Here is a 22,889-nt window from a genome sequence, read left to right as displayed (position 1 = left end):
TTTAGAGCCCACACAGCGTGTTTATGAGGCCTTTCCGTCCTTGTTTCTGCTGCACTGCTAGCTTGGTGCACGAGAAAAACGTCAGAGATTGGCTATGCACTAGGAGCACCCACTCTGCTATAAACAAAGATCTTTTGTGTTGAGAAGCTTCACTCTGATCACTCTTTTTAACCACAGCTTTTTAACATATTTTACCATGAAATTAACTTATTTATCTTGTACATTATGGACTTATTTGTAACTTTTAAACTAACTTAACACTCTTATGAAAGTATTAATGTCTTTGACTCAAAGGCATGACACTCCCCGCTTGATATAATAACATTATATCACTACAATAACAAAAACATTGCATAAAACATTCATCTTACATGCCATTCAACATACTACTCAGTATCGGAAAGTAGAACAATGATCTCTGAGATGGGCCTTAGGAAGACCCTTGTAGTCCCTTCTTTTACTATTCGCACTTCCACTTTGCGGATCTTTTTGTCACTGCTGGGCAGAGTTTTAATGACCAGTCCCATGGGCCATTCGTTCCTGTTTGCTTGAATGTCTTTCAACAGAACTACGTCTCCTTCTTTAACATTTGGATGGTTGTCAGTCCATTTTGTGCGTTTCTGCAAAGCAGACAAATATTCTCCTTTCCACCTTTTCCAAAATGTATCAGCAAGATGTTGAACTTGTTTCCCAAACAACTATCCTGAAGAGAAGTTTCCAGATGGAGCAGAAACTGCGCTCAACTTTTGAGTGAGCAACATTGCTGGCGTGAGTATTGCTGGAGAGTCTGGGTCAGTGGATATTGGGACAAGAGGCCTTGCATTTATAATAGCCAATATCTCGTGCTTAAAACCTCATGAGTGAGACGTGTCTGAGCGTTTTTCAACACATTGCATCTAAGATGCGCCTAGCCACCCCTATAAGACGTTCCCATGACCCTCCCATGTGGGATGCGTGTGGGGGGTTAAACGTCCATGAGCACCCCTTCTCCTGGAGGTACTTTTCCACTGCTTTTTTGTCAGTGTCTAAATTAAGTTCCTTACAAGCTCCTACAAAATTAGTCCCTCTGTCTGAACGCAAGAGCTTTGCTGGGCCGCGAATAGAAAATAACCTTCTCAAGGAGTTTATGAAACTATCTGTTGACATGGTTTCAATTAGTTCTATGTGTACAGCTCTGGATGACATGCATCTAAAGAGAACGGCCCATCTTTTGCTCTGAGCACAACTCCCTCTAGTACGACGAGTGACAACAGTCCATGGCCCAAACACATCTAAACCCACAGTCGTAAAAGGAGGCTCAGGAGTTACACGGTGTGCAGGCAAGTCTGCCATTTGTTGGACCTGCATTTTACCTCGCAGCTTATGGCAGGTGACGCATCTATAGATGACAGAGGACACAAGACGTTTACCTTCGACTATCCAAAAACCAGCACCACGGACAGCTCCATCCGTAATGTGTTGTCCTTGATGAGCTGAACATTCATGAAAGTGTCTTACGAGAAGTGTTGCAATGTGGCTGGAAGAAGGAATAACCAGAGGGTGTTTTTCATTGTCTTTAAGGTCAGCAGAAGAGAGACGTCCACCGACTCGACTGGATTAAGCTTTTTGAGCGAATCATTTTTGGAGTTCATCCGTTCTCCTCTTTCTATCTTTTTGTATGTCTCTTTGCAGGCTTCCTGTTGTACTGAGCGAATGATAACGTTTTCATCTTGAGTGAGTTCTTTCACGTTTACACATTCTTTCAGACTTGTCCTTTCTTTTTGTTCATTTAACTTTTGTTTGAAAGACGCAGCGACATGAATAAGTTTTGCTACTGCTCTGCATAGTGTTGTCCAGCTTGAGAATCCTTTAAAACGTTCTGGACTCAACTGTGACTGCAATACTGCAGTTATCAATGTTTTGACTTCTGGTGGTATTTCTTTGTCATTTTTAGGTTCTTTTTCTAAAGTCTTTTTGAGCGAGTACAGGCGTTTTAGGGCTTGCTTGGGAGCCTCCTTCTTGGGGAGCGGAAGGGTAGAGGAGCAACCCAACTGTTCTCTTTGTTCTGACTTTATTGACAGTGCAACTTTATCTGACTCGGATCTATCAAACACAGAGTAACCTAGCTTGTCTGTGTTGTATGATGAGTCAGCAGTGTCCATGCACTTAGTGACTGCCTGCATGTTTTGGTGTGACGTGTCACTATAGTTCTCCTTCACTGTAATAACGTTTGGACATAGTTCAAAATAAGATGTGCGACCACTGTCTGCTGTGTGTGTTTTGTAAACGTTTACTTCTGTGCTGTGGGCGTTCCCTACACACACCTCTTCCACAATAACCCAACCCAAGTCCAGTCTTTGCGCTTAAGGTGTGTTATTGGGCCCATTAATCTGCTCTCGTACCTTATATATCTTGAGGATGTCCCTTCCCAGGAGTAAGAGAATTGGAGCATGGTGGTCGACAGGTTGGATTTTGTTTACAATTTGTAGCAGATGGGGATGATGCTTAGCAATCTCAGGTGAGGGTATTTCAGTTCTGTCATCCGGCACTGAGTCACATTCAATCAAAGGAGGTAGCCGGACATCTGTTTTTCCATCCATGGATTGTATGAAGAAGTTCACCGCTCTTCTGCCTGTAGTTTCTGCTTTCCCTGAACAGGTTTTCAGTGTGTATGAGGCAGGCATGGTTTTGATTTCAAACAGGTTGAAGAACTCCGTCTTAGCCAGAGACCTATTGCTCTGTTCGTCGATCACTACATACATGTTAACTACTCTGTCTTTATGACCTTCTGAGTAGACTTTCACTAAGCAGATCTTTGTGCAAGAGCGTGAGCCATTACTTTGACCACATATCTCTGTGGACTTTGAGATAACCGAAGGAGAGTTTGGAGTTTGCTCTTCACCTTTGAATTGTTCACTTTCTGATGTGTCACTCTTGGGGACAGGAGTAGGACCTGGATGAAGTGCTGATATGTGCTTGGAACTGTTGCACTCCACACATTGAACTGCCACTTTACAATCTTTTGCTATATGCTGTACTGAACCACAACACCTGTAGCAAATGCGATGCTCTTTGAGAAAGGCTTGTCGCTCCTCAATAGGTTTGTCTCTAAACATCTTACATTTTCTGAGTGGGTGTGGTTTCTTATGAATCGGGCATTGTCGATCTGGTTCCTATATTTAACCTTGCTCAGGATAGCTTTGAGTTTTATCTGCAGCATCTGTTTTGTGAACAGACCCAGTAGCTTTGCGATTGTATGGCGTGGCCCTTTCTGTGTGCACAGAAACTTCCCTGTTATGGCTCGATGTAGCGAAGCTTGGATCATTTCTCATTTTAGATTGTTGCTGCACAGACTGTACGAAAACTGAAAAAGGGGGAAATGACACACAATGATTTACCTTATACTGTGATCCCACAGTGGTCCACTTTTCCTGTAAGTTGAAAGGAAGTTTCTCTACTATTGGCCTTACTCCTCGAGCTGTGTCCAGATACGCCAGACCTGGTAGTGCACCGTCTGCTTAAGCACACTGTAACTCTAAAAGGAGGTCACCAAGTTCTCTTAGCCTACCGTTGTTTTTGTTTGATAATCTTGGGAAACCATCTACCTTTTGTAGTAGTGCGTCCTCGATGGCCTCCGGGGAGCCATAACACTCTTCGAGGCACTGCCAGACCATTTTCACACTTGCAGAGGGATTGAGGGTGTGTACAGCACGGATCCTTTTTACCTGTTCTGAAGATTTTGGTCCTAACCATTTTGTGAGCAGGTCTAGTTCCTCTCTGGCTGACAGATTTAAGTCTTCATTTGCCCCAACAAACGAGGCTTTCCGTGCCCAATAGTTCTCAGGCTTGTCGTCGAAATGCAATAAGCTAGTACTGACTAGTTCTTTGCAGATGAGATACTTTGCAAAAGCTTGTGCTCCATTTGACTCAGACGATTTGTTTGGAGGTTGAAAGGTGTGAGCTATTGGGTTTAACGGATGGGTGTTTGTTGTGCATCCAGGTACCTTTTGTTCTTGTTTTATTGGAGGAGGAACATACTGGGTTGCAGTAGTTAGCTGGTTAACTGACTGATTGTCTCTCATTTCTGTGCGTAGTCGTGGCCTGTCAGAAGCTGCAGAAAAGAGTAAATCACAGTGTTGTGTAACATATTCACTGGTTCGTTGTACTGTATTAAGAGGCTCAGCTTCAGTAAGGGGCCTTATGTTTATTTCCCCGCTCTGATTTTCAAGTCCTTCATAAGCAGCAGCTTCTGCTTCAGCTGCAGCCACTGCTTGTTGAGATTTCAGAATATGAAGGTTGGCATCTAAATCTGCTTTCTGCTTCATTATATTAGCCTCTTTTTCAGCAAAGGCTAGTTGAGCTTTGGCTGCTTGCACCCTGGCGTAGGCCTTAGCGGCTGAAGACCCTGATGATGCATAGGACTGCCTGCTGGTAGCCCTGGACCTGGTGTGAATGGCGGTGGAGTTTGCTGCATGTCCAACGGTCGGCCTGTAGCATCCAGCTGCCCTGCATCGACATCTGAACAATGCTTTGCGTCTGCATCATTTTGTTGTTCATAGTCTTTCAGATAGTTTTTTCCTGAGCGTAAACTCATGGTTGCTTAATGTTGCTCTGTGTTGTTTAAACCCGCCGAGAAGACGTTTTCTTACTTTAAACGTCTTTAATCGTCTTTTTACTGTGCTGTCCACACAACACGTGACTGTGTGCTGCTAGACAGCCAGCTAACCATGAAAGAAATCCCCATAGACAAGGCTTGCTTTTCTTGCATTTATGGAGGTCTCTTGTAATCAAAGTTGACAACTGACAACGTTGTACATTGTGCATTGTTCATTGATCGTGTGCGTGGTAAAAAAAAATGCAATTACTAAGTATATTGTTCATGTTATATGCAAACAGACAGCTTGCTAACACTAATCAAATACATTAATAACCAGGCTAATGAAAACACAACAGAGTTCCCAAAACTTACTTAAAGTAATAAATCCACACATTTCTGGGCTCTATATAAATGCATTGAACATTCAATACTCACAAAGATGAATATTTCTGTAGGTTTAAACGTTTTAGAGCCCACACAGCGTGTTTATGAGGCCTTTCTGTCCTTGTTTCTGCTGCACTGCTAGGTTGGTGCACGAGAAAAATGTCAAAGATTGTCTATGCACTAGCAGCACCCACTCTGCTATAAACAAAGATCTTTTGTGTTGAGAAGCTTCACTCTGATCACTCTTTTTAACCACAGCTTTTTAACATATTTTACCATGAAATTAACTTATTTATCTTGTACATTATGAACTTATTTGTAACTTTTAAACTAACTTAACACTCTTATGAAAGTATTAATGTCTTTGACTCAAAGGCATGACAGTGATGCTGAAACATACTGTAGGTGCGCTGCTCTTCACAAAGTATGGAGGGGCCTATGAAATTATATGGGTGATATAAAATGCAAATAATGTCCACCTTATGATGTAGGTTGACTGTCCACAGCCGGTCCCTTTCACAGGGTTCACTGAGTCATCAGAGTGAGACAGAGTCATCCCAGTGTGTGTGATAAATTGAGGAGGACTACCTGAACAGAAACATGTCCGTGCTGTAATAAAGTGAATCTGATCAGAGCACTGTCTGGCTATCATCAGATGAATTAATGTTGTATAATCTCACGCTTTTACGCATTACAGTGTCGGCAGCTTCATGCCTGTGTTCCTTACTGCTTATGCTGCAGCAACAGTGTTGTTTTTAATCTGAATTATGGATTTTAATTCTTCATATTTTTAAAGATTGTGACGTAAATTGCTCTACACAGTGAGACTGTGGATGGTCAGGTGCTGCAATCTCCACCCTTTTCATGTGAACGCGCACTTTGCCAAACTGAAATTACCTGGCTTAAGTGAATGTGCTGCTTCGTAGTGCAGCTGCTCTGTGTTCTTTTGGTCCATAAACATACATCTGGAGGTCTCTAATGCTAATCAGGTATCTGGGTTTTGTGTTAAAAGTTTTCTTCATAGGTTGATGATCACATCAAATCTGTCTGTGTAACTAAAAACATTAACACCAGCCAATTTCAGGTTGATTAATAGTAATTGAACCTTTGAAAATGCTGAACTCGTCTGCTTTGTATTTGACTCAACGACAGTATATCTGTAACAAATTTAGTCAACTAAAAACTTAATATCATTTAGTTGACTAAAACTAGACTATAAATGAAATACTCCTGAGGTCTATTCCATAAGGGAGGGTTAACAAACTCTGAGTCTATCCATAAACTCTGGGTCAACATACCTCGCGATGGGAAACTCTGGGTATCTGATTCCATTACAGCTGGTATGAAGTGGGTTAATCAACCCTGAGTATGTAAACCTTGGGTTAGTTACATGCACGCGCACGATCAAAAGCCTTCATGAATGGATCGAAGGTTACATGAACTACCATGGTAACCACCAGGAAGAGAGTGATTTTTTTCACCCGGTGTTTGAGGAAAATGAGCCTTTTCTAAAGGTGCGTTCACACTGAACGCCACTTCAGTGACTCTAGTGGCTTAAATCACCCATGATTAGTCGCGCTTTTGGTGGCTTCATCACTTTATCGCTTTGGTGGCGTGACGAGCGGGGAATAATATGAATAAAATGTGTTTGAGGATACGTAACAGCAGCATACAATGGCTGCATAGTCCTCCTGTTACACTGGCTATAAAGACAGTGACTGCTGCTTGATATTGCATCATTTATATTGATTTTAATGTAATATTGTTGCCAGAGTCATCTCAACATCCAAAAAATATCATAAAAAAAGACTGAAGCAGGACTCGAACCCGTGACCCACCACTTCCAAGAGCAGTGTCATATTTCATTGCACCGTCATAACTTCAAAGGTGAATGATCTATAGATCAAACTGTATTACAATATAAAATCAATCAATCAATCAATCTTTATTTGTATAGCGCCAAATCAGAACCAATGGTATCTCAAGGCACTTTACAGTAGAGCAGTCTTAAGGACGGACTCTTCATTTTATGGATACACACATATGCATATATACGTATATACACATACAAATGTATCCCACACCCAACATGAATTCATCATGGCGGCAAGGAAAACCTTCTGTTAAGCAGCAGGAACCTTGTGTGGATCCCATTCCTATGATGAACAGCCATCCACGTTATGCTGTGTTGGGTGTGTGCAGAGGAGAGGGTGGAGACAGAGCTGCTGAGACGCTGTAACTCCACACTGAGGATCCCACGGACCTGCAAGACAAAAGCCAGAAGGAGTACAGGAGCAAACACACAAGGAAAGAAGCAGACATAGAGGGAGTGTTTGAGAGAGAAATGGGACCCTCTCCGGTCCCTCTCTAGCCTAAATGACCTCTCTCTTAACGCCCTCTCCAACCTCTCTCCAACCGAGCATGCCAGACCCCCCCCCCGGCAGTCTATGCCTATTGCATCTTAATTATGAGCTATGAGCTGGTTCCTAACTAAAAGCTTTACCAAAGAGGAATGTTTTGAGCCTAACCTTAAAGGTAGAGAGGGTGTCTGCCCCCCGAACCGTGGTTGGTAGATGGTTCCAGAGAAGTGGGGCCTGATAACTGAAAGCTCTTCCTCCTATACTACTTTTAGAGACAAATGGAACAACGAGTAGTCCAGCATTTTGAGAGCGTAGTGTTCTGGGGGGATTGTATGGCACTACAAGCTCCTTGAGATAGACTGGTCCCTGTCCATTTAGGGCTTTATAAGTGGGAAGAAGAATCTTGAATTCTATTCTATATTTTATGGGAAGCCAATGCAGAGAGGCTAATACAGGAGTAATGTGATCTCTTCTCCTAGTTTTAGTCAGTACACGTGCTGCAGCATTTTGAACCAGCTGAAGTGTCTTAAGCGACTTGCTCGGGCAGCCTGCTAAAAGAGAATTACAATAATCCAGTCTAGAGGTAGCAAAAGCATGGACTAGTTTTTCGGCGTCGCCCTGAGACAGGATAGATCTGATTTTAGCAATGTTACGGAGATGAAAAAAGGCAGTTCTTGAAGTTTGTTTTATGTGAGAGTTGAAGGATCAATCCTGATCAAATAGAACCCCAAGATTTCTAACAGTTGTGTTTCGTGCCAGAGTAATGCCATCTAGGGCAGTTAGGCTAGCATAGGTTTCTCTAAGGTGTCGTGGACCCAGTACAATGACCTCAGTCTTGTCTGAGTTGAGAAGAAGAAAATTTTGGTCCATCCAGGCCCTAATGTCCTTTAGACAGACCTCAAGTTTAGATTGCTGATTTGTCTCACCTGGCTTCATTGATACATACAGTTGGGTATCATCAGCATAGCAGTGAAAGTTAACAGAGTATTTTCTCATAACATTACCAAGGGGGAGCATATAGATACAGAAGAGGATTGGACCTAGCACAGAGCCCTGAGGAACCCCGTAGCTTACTTTAGTGTACACAGAAGACTTATTATTCACGTGTACAAACTGGTACCTATCAGATAGGTAGGACTTAAACCAGTTTAGGGCAGTCCCTGTGATTCCAAGTAATTTCTCTAATCTCTCTAGTAGAATATAGTGATCTATAGTGTCAAAAGCTGCACTAAGATCTAATAAAACCAGCACTGAGAGTCGTCCTTCATCTGAAGCCAGAGTAGATCATTAGTTACTTTAACTAAAGCAGTCTCTGTGCTGTGTTGAGCTCTAAAGCCTGACTGGAAGTCCTCGAACAGGTTGTTGTTTTGAAGAAATTCACAGAGCTGAGCCGCCACAACTTTCTCAAGAATCTTTGAAATAAAAGGAAGATTAGATATAGGCCTGTAGTTTGCTAAAGTGCTGGAATCAAGAGTAGGTTTTTTGAGAAGGGGTTTGATTACAGCTACTTTAAAGGACTGTGGCACGTAGCCTATTGATAGGGATATATTTATTGTCTCCAACAAAGATGGGCAGACCAGGGGAACAACTTCTTTAAACAGCTTAGTTGGAATCGGATCTGAAAGGCAGGTCGATGGTTTGGAGGATGAAATAATAGAGTTAAGTTCCTGAAGTCCTATATGTGTGAAACAGTTTAGGTTAGGCCTATTTACATTTAATGGTACAGCAGGCCCAGGTGAAGGCAGGGAGTGGCTAATTTTATCTCTAATCTTGTGAATTTTATCGTTAAAAAATGTCATAAAGTCCTCACAGCTGAGGGCTAGAGGAATCATGGGCTCAATAGAGCTCTGACTTTGTGTTAGCCTGGCTACAGTGCTGAAAAGGTACCTCGGATTATTTTTATTTTCTTCAATTAGTGAGGAGTAGTATGTAGATCGACTATGTCGTAAGGCTGTCATGTATTTACTATGGCTTTCTTGCCAGAGTATTCGTGACTCCTCTGTTTTATTGGAGCGCCACATTCTCTCTAATTTACGGGTTGTTTGTTTGAGTGTGTGAGTTTCAGAGCTAAACCACGGAGCTTTCCTCTGACGTTTAATAGTTTTTTCCCTCAATGGGGCAATTGAGTCCAAGGTGGATTTTAGTAGACTAGCAGAGCTATTGACAAGCAGATCCAGTTGAGAGGGGTTATAATTAATATCATAGTTATTTATTGGATGGTGCACTGAGTTTAAGGCAGCAGGAATGGCCTCTTTAAATTTAGCCACAGCACTATTGGACAGATTTCTACTCGTAACTATTTTATTGCACAGTGCGAGATCCTTTAGGATAATGTTAAAAGATATTAAAAAGTGATCTGATAGCAGAGGATTTTCAGGGTAGACTTTTAGTTCATTAATATCAAGGCCATATGTTAGAACAAGATCAAGAGTATGATTTAAACGATGAGTAGCTTCATTAATAGTTTGAGAAAAGCCAACTGAGTCTATTAGGGACATAAAGGCTGAGCTCAGGCTATCACTATCTTTGTCCACATGGATATTAAAATCTCCTACTATCAGTATTTTATCAGAACTGAGGACTAAGTTTGATATAAACTCCTCCGCCTGGAGGACGGTAAATTATCGCAACTAAGACTGGCTGGCAGGTTTTTGATTCGGTATGAGATAAATTTAGAACCAGGCTTTCAAAGGAAGTGTAATTGGCCTTTGGTTTAGGATAGATTAGGAGAGAGGAATGATAAATAGCTGCTACACCACCTCCACGGCCTGTGTCTCGTGGCATATGAGTATTTAAATGACTGGGAGGAGTGGCTTCATTTAAACTAACATATTCATCTTGATACAGCCATGTTTCAGTTAAACAGAATAAATCAAAGTTATTTTCTGAGATAAGGTCATTTACTAGTAGAGATTTGGATCTCAGTGATCTAATATTTAATAGAGCACATCTAATGGTTTTATGTTTTGGTGTTTCTAGATTTGAGATTTTAATTTTTTTCAGATTTTTATAATTGATAGCTCTTTTATTTGATTTTATGTTAAAATCATTGTGAAATATGGGTCGGGGGACAGACACCGTCTCCATAAAATAATATTCATCACCATCACAACAGTTGCCATGGCGATGAACACAGCTATCATAGTAGCAATGGGAGGGAAACTGTCCTAAGGCAAGCGCAGAGGGGCGTGGAGGACTCCACCTCTGTAACATGGTCTCATTCATGAGATGTCATAACAGTGACTGTGCCATGTTTTCTGATAGTAGAGATGCTCCCTCCAAAGTAGGATGGATTCCATCTCTTCCTATCAGGTTCGGTTTTCCCCAGAAGGATCTCCAATTATCAATGAAGCCCACCTCGTTTTCTGGACACCACCTCGATAGCCAGCGGTTAAATGATGACATGCGGCTATACATGTCATCACTGGTCAGATTTGGTAAGGGACCAGAGAAAATTACGGAGTCCGACATTGTTTTAGCATAAGCACAAACTGATTCAATGTTCACTTTGGTTGCTTCCGACTGACGACGTCGGAAGTCATTAGTGCCGACATGGAGGACTATCCTATCAAACTTACGATTACTCTTTGCCAGCAACTTTAGATTTGATTCTATGTCGCCCGCTCTGGCCCCTGGGATGCACCTCACAATGCCCGCTGACTTCGCTAGCTTCACGTTTCTCACTATGGAGTCGCCAATTATCAGAGTTTGTTCCCCGGTGAGTGTGTTGTCCTCACGGAGGGGGGAGAACCTGTTTGAGACGTGAACATGGTGGTGTCCCGAGCGGCTTTTTGACCTTCGACTATACTTACCACGGACAGTAACCCAGTCATTGCTGGCCGGGGGGGAGGCTAAGCTAGAGCTAGCACGGTCCGCACCGGCCTGGTCCTGCTTGCTAGCTTCGGTTTTGGTATCAGGGGTGCGGAACTGTTTCTCCAGATTGTTGATCCTCGCCTCCATATCTAACAGTACGCTACACTTTATGCAACTACCATTGTCCCTAAAGGAGGACGAGGAGTAACTAAACATCTGACACACCGGGCAGGAAAGCGGAGGGGAGGAGAGAGAAGCCATAGGTGCTAAATTTAAGCTAAGCTAAGCTAAGGACAAAAGGAAGTTTAAAGGAGATTACACTGCCTATAAGAGGCGAGATTGCTTTTTACTTAACCTTCGTACGTTTAACTCTACGGTAAAAAATTAAAACAAGTGTTTCCAAGGCTAAAATATCAATGACAACAAGTTTGATTAGAGTTAGCAGAACACAGTAGTAGAGCGCTGCAAGCAGCGGTAGAGCGTAAACAGGAAATGATCGATACGTCACCATGTCAGCACGTCACCATATCAATGGATAGGTCTGAAGAACAATCAAGCCTCAAAAGTGGATTCATTTCAATTGTCATCTCCTCCTTTACATTCTTCACAGGTTTGTATCCAGGGAACTTTACTACAGACGTCACTAGATGTTTTAATGCAGATCAACCTCTCAGTGTCTTTCACTTAATGCCCTGCATCCACAAAAAAAAACCCTCCCAAAAAATGTAAAGCAACACAACATTAGTAATGATGCGAGCACGTTTGTGGTGTGGGTTACCAATGTGTTTCAGAGAAGAGTGTCAAGGTACATTAAAGTGTTCAGAAATGGTGTTCAGGTGGGCGGAGCCAGGTAGAAACCTAGGGTTTCTTTGATAAAACCTGCCAGCGATCAGGTTTAGTTCACAGACAATGTTGCCATGGTAACATACTCAGAGAAGAACATACCTCGCGTTTAGGAATGGGATACTCTGAGTTTCCCTCATTTGAGCCCAAACATACTCAGAGTTTGAACATAACCCACTTTATGGAATACCCCTCTGATAATTACATTTTAACTAAAAGTTGCATTTTAGTCAAAAGACTGACTAAAACTAAATCAAAATTTGCCGTCAAAGTTAAACCTGTGCTACTGCGTTTTGTCCCATGCTCCCCGATTTCCTTGTGTCTTCTGGATTTCGATTTTTGTAAGTTTTTGGATAATTAAAGATGGACTCTTATCTTGAAGATTACGCCTGCCTGATTCTCTCTACGCTTGGGTCGTCATCCACAACCTCTATTTGTGATGAAACTGTTTTGTGTAAATGTCTTTCACATTAAAGTAGGCAACGTTGGCCCTATTTTCTTTATGGTTTGTCATATTTTAGCTTACTTGAAAAATTTTTAATGTGACCACAACACTTATCCTTGGCCACTCCAAAACCTGCATTATGCTGAAAGCAGTTGTTAAAACATCGTAGTTATACAAATGGGAATAAAAATTATCTATTTAACAACGAAGGCAAGCAAGTCTGAAACTATTCTAATCCAAGTCTTATGAAGCTCTTTTAGTACGTCCATATTTCAAACGTGATTTGGTCCAAAGCTTTTGCTTGATTCATGTACGCGAATTTAGGCACATAAGTACAAATTTAGATGTTTTTAAAAGTTTTAAGTGTTTATTCATTCTTTTGTTTTCTGACTCATTCCTGTTCAAGGATGTGGGGGAAGGCTGGTATCCTGGTGCCTGTACATTGCAGGCGTTTGATTGTGTTTTCATTTAAAATGTATGTTTTGTTATATTCTTTGCAACTATGCCTCTGCCCTCTAGGCCATTACTGACAGGCTTTTAGGGCCTATACTATGAAGCTAGGCAATTATATCCTGGATTTATCTCCATTAGCGGTCTTGACCTAACCAAACATTCACCGTCAGACAACAAGCCGAATCTCGATCACAATCTCAATCACAATTCGATAAGTTAAGCAAGTTGATTTCAGCCTGGCAGAGGTGGGGATTGCATTGTCAGACCAATGAATCTTGAAGAAACTGTAGAGCAACTTAAATCACAATGAAGGAATAATTCTTTAAAAACATGAAGAATTAAAATCCATAATTCAGACCAAAAACAACACAGTTGCTAGAGTAAAAGCAGCAAGTAATTAATGCAGGAAATAATGATTGTTAATGCTTTAATTAGTGAGATTATAAACTGAGAATAAAAACACAGTCTGATCAGTTTCACTTTCACCTTGTCCGTGTGGCTCTGCTGCTGCATTCATACAACTCAGCCTATATCATAAGGTGGACAGTATTTGTATTTTATGTTTTCTTACAGGACTGAGGCTTTCAGCGTCGCCACAGAATACATTAATTAATGAATGAATTGTTTTGTCTGAAAGTGCCCGATACACGCAGGCTTTATCAGCTGACAAATGTAGGTCAGTCCATCAGATAATAATCCTATAAGATGAAATGAAAAAATAAATATTCTCTCTCTCTCTCTCTCTCTCTCTCTCTTGTCAGCGTCACATCAAATCCACACAGAAACGTGTTCACAGATCCAAGTTCTGATTGGACATGTCGTTTTCTAAGAGAGCTGATTGGTCAGGAGGCGGGGCTTTAGTACTTGCTCAGATCCTAGCTAGAACAAAACCTGATCTCGACCAGGTTAGTCATTCAGCCTAACTTACCATGGTGATTTAGCCAGACATTAGCCAGCTTCATAGGACAGGACCTACCAATTAAATCCCAGAAGTTAGCGAGATAGGAGGATCTAGCTTTGTAGTAGAGGCCCTTAAACGTAAAAATAAATTGAATTGATCAACAACAACAAAATGCATTATTGAAAAATGTATTTTGTACTTACAGAGAAAGATTGAGGAATTTGATTCTAACTTTATTGTACCACCATATGAGAATCTTAAAATTATAAATAATACAAAAAGGCCAAAAGTGTAATTATGATGCTGTGATAAATTGCCAATGGGAAAACAAAAGTGGGCATTGCAAATATTATTGTTCTGTGGAGGTACTGTATGTGTAAATTTCATTTTGTCTGTTTTTCTGGTGTCACCAGGAGGTTGCAGCGTGTCATGGAGGAGCTGGTGTTCACAGAGAGAGAGTACGTTCGTTCGCTGGGTTACATCCTCACTCATTATTTCCCACTCATGGACAGGCCGGACATTCCTCAGGAACTGCGGGGAAAGCAAGGAATAATTTTTGGCAACCTTGAGAAGCTTTACAACTTCCACAGTCACCATTTCCTGCCGGAGCTGGAGACCTGTCACAGGGAGCCAGCCACGGTGGCTCGCTGTTTCCTCAGACATGTGAGATTTGTAGAAAACACACTTTCAACAGTGTTTTATTTTTATGACTAAAATACTACTACATTTCAAGATATTCTTCATTCTGGCTCTTTCCTGCCTTAGAGTGAGAGTTTTGGCTTGTACGCTTTGTACAGCAAGAACAAACCGCGGTCAGACGGCCTAATTCTGCACTGCCATCATGATATCTTTAAGGTCAGTTTACATTTTTCTTCTTACTGTGTTCTAATAAAACATTAGCATGACAATTCTGTCCATGTAAAGCAATGTTGTATTGCCATCATCAGTTAATAGTTGCATGCAAACACAGAGATTAATTTCTTAGTTATATGGAAGACCAAACCAATAAAGTTTAAAGCAGCTCTTCTTTGAAAGTGGTATACAGTTTGGAGTCTAAAGTGTACCCTTCTGCTGCCTGTATTGGCTGACTGGCTCTTCTCTCTTTTGTTTGGGTGTACTGTTATGACCTTTGTACGCGTATTTGTGTATGAAATGTATATTGTTTTCCTCCCATGATGAGCTGGGGGATATTTCATTATTCCCAGCTCAGGGTTATTTCCAAGTTTAATCCGAAAGTCTGGCTGTTAAACCAGTATCTACTATAGATAGATAGATAGATAGATAGATAGACAGATAGGCAGACAGACAGACAGACAGACAGACAGACAGACAGATAGACAGATAGAGAGAGAGAGATAGATAGATAGATAGATAGATAGATAGATAGATAGATAGATAGATAGATAGATAGATAGATAGATAGATAGATAGAATATAATAATGCTGGATGGAAGCAGTCCTACTGCATTTTCCCACTCAGTTTTCAAATGCAAATTTCCCCCTCCTCTCAGAGGAAGCAGCAAGAACTTGGTGACATGATGGACCTTTCCTCCTACCTGCTGCGGCCCATCCAGAGGATCAGCAAGTATAGCCTTCTGCTGCAGGACATGCTGGCACTGTCAGGCTCACACAGGCCAACAGAGTTCACATCCAGCGGTTGTGGATCATCTCCTTACGTACCTGTACTGACTGGCAGTGATATGGAGCGGGAGATGGCTGAGGTCGAGGCTGCTGCAGACCTAGTACGCTTTCAGATGCGCCACGGCAATGATTTACTCACCATGGACGCCATTCAGGACTGTGACGTAAGATATAAACAAAACACATCACAGATTAATGAATCATAGTCTCTTCTCTGTAATTCCCTGATATTTTTGTTCATGGTAATCTTTGATTTTCTGTGATTTTCTCTTCTCTTTTAGGTGAATTTGAAAGAACAGGGTCAGCTAGTACGACAGGATGAATTTACAGTTTTCTTCAAGAAGAAGAAATGCATCCGCCGTGTCTTTCTCTTTGAAGATCTAATCATCTTCAGTAAAACCAAAAGGACAGATGTTGGAAATGATGTGTATATGTACAAGCAGTCATTCAAGGTCTGCATGAATGCTTTAATAATGCATCTTTTATTGGTGTAATTGGTATACAGGAATTTCCATTTTTGTGTTTCCCATCGCAGACCAGTGACATCGGGATGACTCACAACTCCACTATGAGTGGTCTGTGCTTTGAGATTTGGTTTCGCAGGAGAAAAAGTGAATACACTTACACTCTGAAGGCCTCCAGTATTGAGCTTAAAAGAGTCTGGACCAATGACCTGGAGAGGATACTGTGGAATCAGGCCTCTCACAGTAGAGGTTATTTACAGCAGCATCATGTTGCACACTTCTTTGTTTAAGTAAATAACATTGTTTCTATGGACTGTGTTAACACCAACATTCTATCAGGCATACATTAGTCCTTTGTGACTTTATGTTATAATTCTCATGAAGTTTATCACTGATTGGGGAGTCAAAAGAGTTTGTTCATGTATGCTTGTAGAAATCCGAATCCAGGAGAGGGTGTTTATGGGAATCGGCCACAAGCCATTCATTGATCTTCAACACAACGATGCTGCAATCTGTGATCGATCTGTCAGCTGTGTCTTACCTGACAAAAGTAAGGAGCTGCATTCACTCCATTCATCAATGATATCTCTTTTTATGAAACATTGTCTGACAGAGCTAACCCTCACTAAATAAGGATTTTTTTTGTCCCACAGAGATGACAGATTTTTCTATGGCAGGCTCGATTGAAAAATAACATTTTAGACATTAAACAGAACCAAATCAAGAATGTACTCATTGCCATTATTAATATAAGTTTGTTAGTATCACTATTATAATTAACATTGATATTGGGTCAAGCCCTGCAGGGGTGGACACTTGGGTTCTCTCTGTGTGGAGTTTGGATGTTCTCACCTTGCTTGCATGGGTTTTCTCCAGGTACTCCGGCTTCTTCCCACAATCTGAAACCTTCTTCTTCTTCTTCTTCTTCTTCTTCTTCTTCTTCTTCTTCTTCTTCTTCTTCTTCTTCTTCTTCTTCTTCTTCTTCTTCTTCTTCTTCTTCTTCCAGTGCCCGTCGGAAGTATGTATTCATGTAGGAGCTTAAGTAGAGTTGTCAATTATGGCTAAATGCGTGTTGATACAGTATGTGTTTGAAGGTTGGATGTACAAAAAAGGTGTACATACTCTGTACTCTGTAGCATTATAAAGGGGTATATTTGCGGGTGCAAAGTAAAATAGCGTGTGCGATTTCTCTGGTTTATTTCTATGGGACATTCGCATGATGAATTGATAAGTAAAGCTTGTACCAATGCGGCGGTTTAGGAAGAATCTGATTTAAAAAAAAAAAATCCAATAATGTACAAATGTACATATGTACAAATAAAAGTAGTTATTTAGCATTTAACATTTCTTAGTGTGTGTGCGTGCGCCTCGCTTCCTGTAAGTGGGTGCAGTAAAAAGATACATTCTGCTGTCTGAAGATCCAGATAGTTTGTGATAAGATCGGCTATACAACTTTTCGTGTGATGTCAGCACTTGACTTAGCAACGTCCGCAGCCATTTTAAGAGTGGTCATCATTTGCCTGACAACTGCTATTTACAGCTGATATCATGATGGAGATTTTGAAGTATGGCTGATTTTTATCGTATAATGCCCAAATCCTGCATAGTATTTGGCTTTCATAACCACACCTGGCTGAAGGAAAGGATATCATTTTACAGAATACCGACAAAATAAGGACAGAAACGGAAATTATGGATCCAAGCACTGAGGCAAACAAACGTAGATGGAGCTACATGGGACCCAAAATCAAAGTGGTTGGATGTTTGCAGTAGACATTTTGTTAATGGTAGGTTGTGTATTTTGGGGATCTAATTTCTTCCTGACTGATTTTATGACATTGATTATGAATTAACAAATGTGCTTCATATACCTATTTGTTTTAATTTAGGCTGTATTATTATTATTATTATTATTATTATTATTATTATTATTATTATTATTATTATTATATTAGCGGTGCGAGCTTAGCATAGCCACATTGCGTAACGAGCCAATCCTCATGATGACATAGGCCTATATAGACACAAAAACACATACATAAGCTTACCTTAAAGAAAATATATGCATCCAAGCTTTTGGTTTTTCACTTGTCTGCACATGCTGTCAAAAGTCAACACTACAAGAAATGCAATCAATGTGAGACAGCAATGCATGTTTTGTTATTGCAATGAAATAAATTAATTTATTTTATTGCTTAATTGTGACCATCACCAGCCCTCCCTAAGGAAGGGTAAGACACATTTTATCATAGGGGAGGATATAAAAAGGGAATGCAGTGTTACACCTAGGTGAGGGGGTGGTGGGGGAGGGGAAAAGAAGCAGGGAGGAGAGACTCAATGCAGGAAATAGAAAGGGTGGGGAAGTTGTAGTAGAACATATTGTCCTTAATATGTTGTATAATCAAGCCAGTCTGGTGACAAGTGTGAAGCTTAATCACAGACAGAGGGAAGGAGTGAGTGGTAATACCTAAAGCAGGTATTTGGGATCAACGTGTCTAAGGTTAAGCCCAATACGAGTTTTATCCCACATCCCAAGGCGCGCCAGTGCATTGTAGACCAGTGTATGTGCAAAAACCGCTACTGCAAACCCAGGAGCCGCCCCGGGCCCGCAGATGCAGCCAGGCCAGCAAAAAGAGTGGGGGCTAAGGAGCCCCAGGCCACCCCCCACGGCCGAGCAGCCCCCCAGATGCCCCCGAGATCCCAGGCCAAGAAGCAGCCACCGCCGCCCACATACACATCCGAGAAAGGACAGAGGAGCCAAGGCCCACGCCCAGCAGACGGCCAGAGCCGCACTGAACAGGCAGCGGCAGGCACCTGCCTGCGGGCCCAGAGCCAGCAGAGACCGGACCCCAGGCAGGGAGGACCCAGAACAGGAGCCGTGCCCCCACCCGACAGGGTTAGGCTTAGGGTTCGGAGAGGCACTTCCCTATCCCTGAGTGAATGTGTGTGTTTAGTGAATGTATGAAGTGCTATTAAAAATGGTGGATGGAGGGGAGCGGTGCTGTGGTGTGTGGTGCACCAAGTGGGTCAACCAGACCAGCTGGTATTGAGTGAAGTGAAGTGTCCATGTAGGAGGCCTGTCTGGTATGAGCCCGGCCCATCCAAATGGCGGGCTAACGGAGAGGGTAAATGGCGCAGACGGGCACGCGGCACTGCAGGCCCCAGGGACGCGCAGAGCAGCACAGCCGGAGACCCACCCCGCGGCCCCCCCGAACCATGGCGGCCACACGGAGCACCCACCCCCCAGGCACAGCGCGGCGCCACACCAAACTGCAGCCAGTCCGCGGTGAGATGGCAGGGGAACGTGCCCCGAGATGCCCAAACCCGAGACCCCAGGGATGCACCGACCCGACCCAGCCAGCAGACCAACCACCCCCAACGTGGATCTGCCAGGCCAGGAGCCACAGGCCGCACTCCCACATACACCCACCCAGCACAACCCAAGGGGAGGCTCCAGCACGGGCAAGGCCCCATAGCTCACCCTTCCCTCCCCCCCCGATGCCATACACGCTGGGGCATGCGGTCCCCCAAGTGAGCCTCAGCATCTTCAGCAAAGGCGCGCTTCAGGGAACCAAGCCAAAGCACCCAGACGGGTCGGCGGAGAAACCCACAGCCACACCCCGCCACAACCGAGCAGTAGCCATCCCCAGCACCACCCCATCCCAGACCCCCCCCCCCGGCCCGGAGCCATGAACCCTACCACCTATCTTTCCAATTCACCAATATTGTTTTTTTTTTGCTATGGTGAGTGCTGCAAGGATGGATTGCGATTGGTTTGCTGGAAGATCAAGCATAGTCAGGTCTCCTATCAGACAGATTTGGAGATAGAGGAATCCTGCAGTCCAAAATGGAGGACAGTTTTTCAGTAATTGGAAAACAAAACTGTTGAACTGGGGTACAAAGCCATACGGCATGTAAATATGAATCAGCTGTTCTCTGGGTGCACTGAGAGCAGATGCCTGTTTCGGAGAAGCCCATTTTATGCATTTTCTGTTGGGTAATGTGGGATCTGTGGAGGACCATGTATTGAATTAGCTGAAGATTTGTGTTTTTTATCATCTTAAAAGTATTGCAACAAATATCTGTCCATAAATCGGTGTTCGTGGTGATTGAGAGTCCAGCTTCCCATTTAGCGATTGGTAAGTGATTAGAGTTAGTGTTCGAGAGTGCTCTGTATATTTTTGAGAGTTTTTTTTATTTTGTTCTGTTCAGTTCTGGAGGTTGCAAGGTGATTAGATCTATTGCCGTATTTTTCTTGATTGTCTCTGTTACTTGTAAGTACTGAAGAAAATTACTTTTTGTTTCTAAAGTCGGGGTTGTGCCAGATTGGAGACAGCATGCTAGTTTTTATCGGAACAGTCGTAATGTCCAGGGCTTTCCACCATGCAGTCAGGGTGGAGGCAAACAGTGGGTTTTTATAGCAGTTATGATGTTTGAGGGTCACAGTGATAAAAGGGAGATCAGAGAGTTTAATATGTTTGCAGTCTAGCTGTTCTATTTCTAGCCAGGTGTTGTGGTATTCTTTTGGTTTTAGCCATTCTGTTAAATATAATATTTGGTTTGCTAAGTAATAATGCATGAAATTAGGGGATTCTAAACCACCCTCGCTTTTATTTTCTTGAAGGGTTGAAAGGCTTATTTTGGGTTTTTTATTCCTAGCATAGAATTTTGTAATTGCAGAATCTAATCTTTTGAACCATTGTGTTGGTGGTTTCAGTGGGATCATAGAGAACAGATAGTTTATTTTAGGTAAAATTTTCATTTTAACTGAGGCTATTCTGCCAAGGAGTGAGATGGGGAGATTGTTCCATCTCCTCAGATCTTCTGTGACTTTATCCAACAGCGAATCCAGGTTCAGTTTAATTAATTCATTTAGGTTTGGTGATATAGTTAGGCCTAGATATTTATTGGTATTTGTGGGACACGGGTATGTATTGAGGGCTTTGGCTTGGTGGGTTCCATAAATTTTTTGTTAATGGAAGGATTGATGATTTTGACCAGTTAATGGAATAGTCTGATAATTTAGAGAAGCTGTTTATTAGTTTAAATATTTCTTCTAATGAGGATTTGGGTTCTTCCAAATAGAGTAAAATATCATCCGCATTAAGAATAATTTTGTGTTCTGAAATGGATGAGTGTATTCCTTTAACAACAGTATTCTGATGAACAGCTGCTGCGAGAGGTTCAACAAATATTGCAAAGAGTAAAGCTGAGAGTGGGCAGCCTTGTCTGGTTCCCCTCTGCAGTGTGAAGCTTTGGGATGTTATTTTGTTTGTGGTTATGAGGCCTTAGGTTTAGAGTACAGGGTGGAGATCCATTGTATGAATGATTGTCCAAAGCCAAATTTGCCAAGGACAGCAAGGAGGAATGACCAGTTGACTCTATCAAATGCTTTTTCTGACAAGATTATTGTTTTCTCTTTTAGAGTTCTGTGCCATGTTGATCAAATTAAATAGTCTTCTCACATTGTCTGTGGAGTGTCTATTTTTAATAAATCCTGTCTGGTCTTGGTATATAATTGACTGTGCTACTTTCTCTAGCCTAGAAGTGAGTGCTTTGGAAAAATTTTTTATGTCTGTGTAAATAAGTGAGATGGGACGGTAGCTTGAGGGTAACATGGGGTTTTTGTCTGGTTTAAGTAATAATTTAATGTTCGCTGTATTCATGTGGCCTCCTAGGTAACCTTTATTTTTAATCTCTGTCACTACTCTAAAAAAATTGGAGCCAGCATTGACCAGAAATGTTTTAGGAACTCAGTAGGGAACCCATCTGGACCTGGTGCTTTGCCTGTTGACATGCTATCCAAAGCATTTTGTAGTTCTTGTAAGGTTAATGGTGAGTCTAAGGTGGTTTTCTGATCTATGGTGAGCTGTAGTAGGTTTAAGTTATTGAGGAAGGTTTTAATATCTTCAGGATCAGGGTTTAAGTTTGATGATTATAGGTTTTGATAATAATCATGAAAAATCTTGTTAATGTCCTGAAGTAAGTTTAAAGTTTGACCTGAATTATCAGAAATTGTCGCTATAAAATTGTGTTCTTTGTTGTGTTTAAGCTGATTTGCTAAGTATTTGCCTGATTTAGTATTGGAGTCAAAGTTTTTGTATCGTAATTGCTGCAAAATAAAATCAGTTTTATTTTAGATAAGATGATATCCAGATTAAGTTTTGTATTTTGGAGTTTTTCCCATAAAAGTTCAGATGGGTTAGCTGCGTATTCTTACTTAAGTTTCTTAATTTTTCTCATCAATCTGTTCCTGTTTTTTCTTGTAAGAAGAGTATGATATAATCTTCCCTCTGATGACAGCCTTGCCGGTTTCCCAGAGTAAGGACGGTGACACTTCCAGAGAATCGTTTGTTAATAGAAAGTCCTCCCATTCTTTTCTTATCATTTTTCCAAATTCACTGTCATTAAGTAATGAAGTATTAAAGCGCCACAGAGAGGATAATTTCTGATTAGAGTCACACTTCAGGGTGAGGGATATCGGGGCATGATAGCTAATGATTATAGGATGTATTTTAGAGGAAATCGTATGTGCGATGGAATTGTTTGAGAGAAAGAAGTCAATTGGGGAGAAGGATTAATGCACAGTTGGGTTGTTTAGTCTCCATACATCTCCTATTGCAAGATCTTCCATGTAATTTATTAATACTTTAGCAGATCGAGATGGTTTTGTATTTGGGCACTTTTTGGATCTGTCTAATGATGTGTTGAGTGCCAGATTGAAGTCACCTCCGATGATTAAAGATGAGTCTGCAGAAAGGTCGGATAACTCAGAAAAAACTCTGTGGAAGAAGTCAGGATCGTCATTATTGGTGGCATAGAGATTTAGAATTGTGAAATATTTATTATTGATTACCACTTTGATAATAATATATCTGCCCTCTGGGTCTATGGTGGAGCTGATTATGTTAGAGTAATCTTTTGTTGAAAAGAACCGAGACTCCTCTTTGCCTGGAATTGAAACACGAATTATATATCTTTTTAAAATTTTAGTCTGTCAGATATTTTT

General features: G+C 41.6%; 1 protein-coding gene across 1 annotated transcript in view; it reads left to right on the top strand.

Annotated features, from left to right (window-relative positions):
* The window catches only part of LOC114466475 (pleckstrin homology domain-containing family G member 4B-like), a 67,060-nt gene that overhangs the window by 36,505 nt on the left and 7,666 nt on the right, over positions 1-22,889 (top strand). Inside the window, exons 15-20 of the mRNA XM_028451941.1 lie at positions 14,189-14,438; positions 14,541-14,630; positions 15,287-15,580; positions 15,698-15,868; positions 15,952-16,129; positions 16,314-16,430. Coding sequence (XP_028307742.1) covers positions 14,189-14,438; positions 14,541-14,630; positions 15,287-15,580; positions 15,698-15,868; positions 15,952-16,129; positions 16,314-16,430 — 1,100 coding nt within the window. The remainder of the gene's footprint in view (positions 1-14,188; positions 14,439-14,540; positions 14,631-15,286; positions 15,581-15,697; positions 15,869-15,951; positions 16,130-16,313; positions 16,431-22,889) is intronic.

The sequence above is a fragment of the Gouania willdenowi genome, chromosome 7, assembly GCF_900634775.1.
Source record: "Gouania willdenowi chromosome 7, fGouWil2.1, whole genome shotgun sequence".
NCBI classification, from domain to species: Eukaryota; Metazoa; Chordata; class Actinopteri; order Blenniiformes; family Gobiesocidae; genus Gouania; species Gouania willdenowi.
The sequence above is the reverse complement of the archived record's forward strand: the minus strand, read 5'-3'. Positions and strand labels throughout refer to the sequence as shown.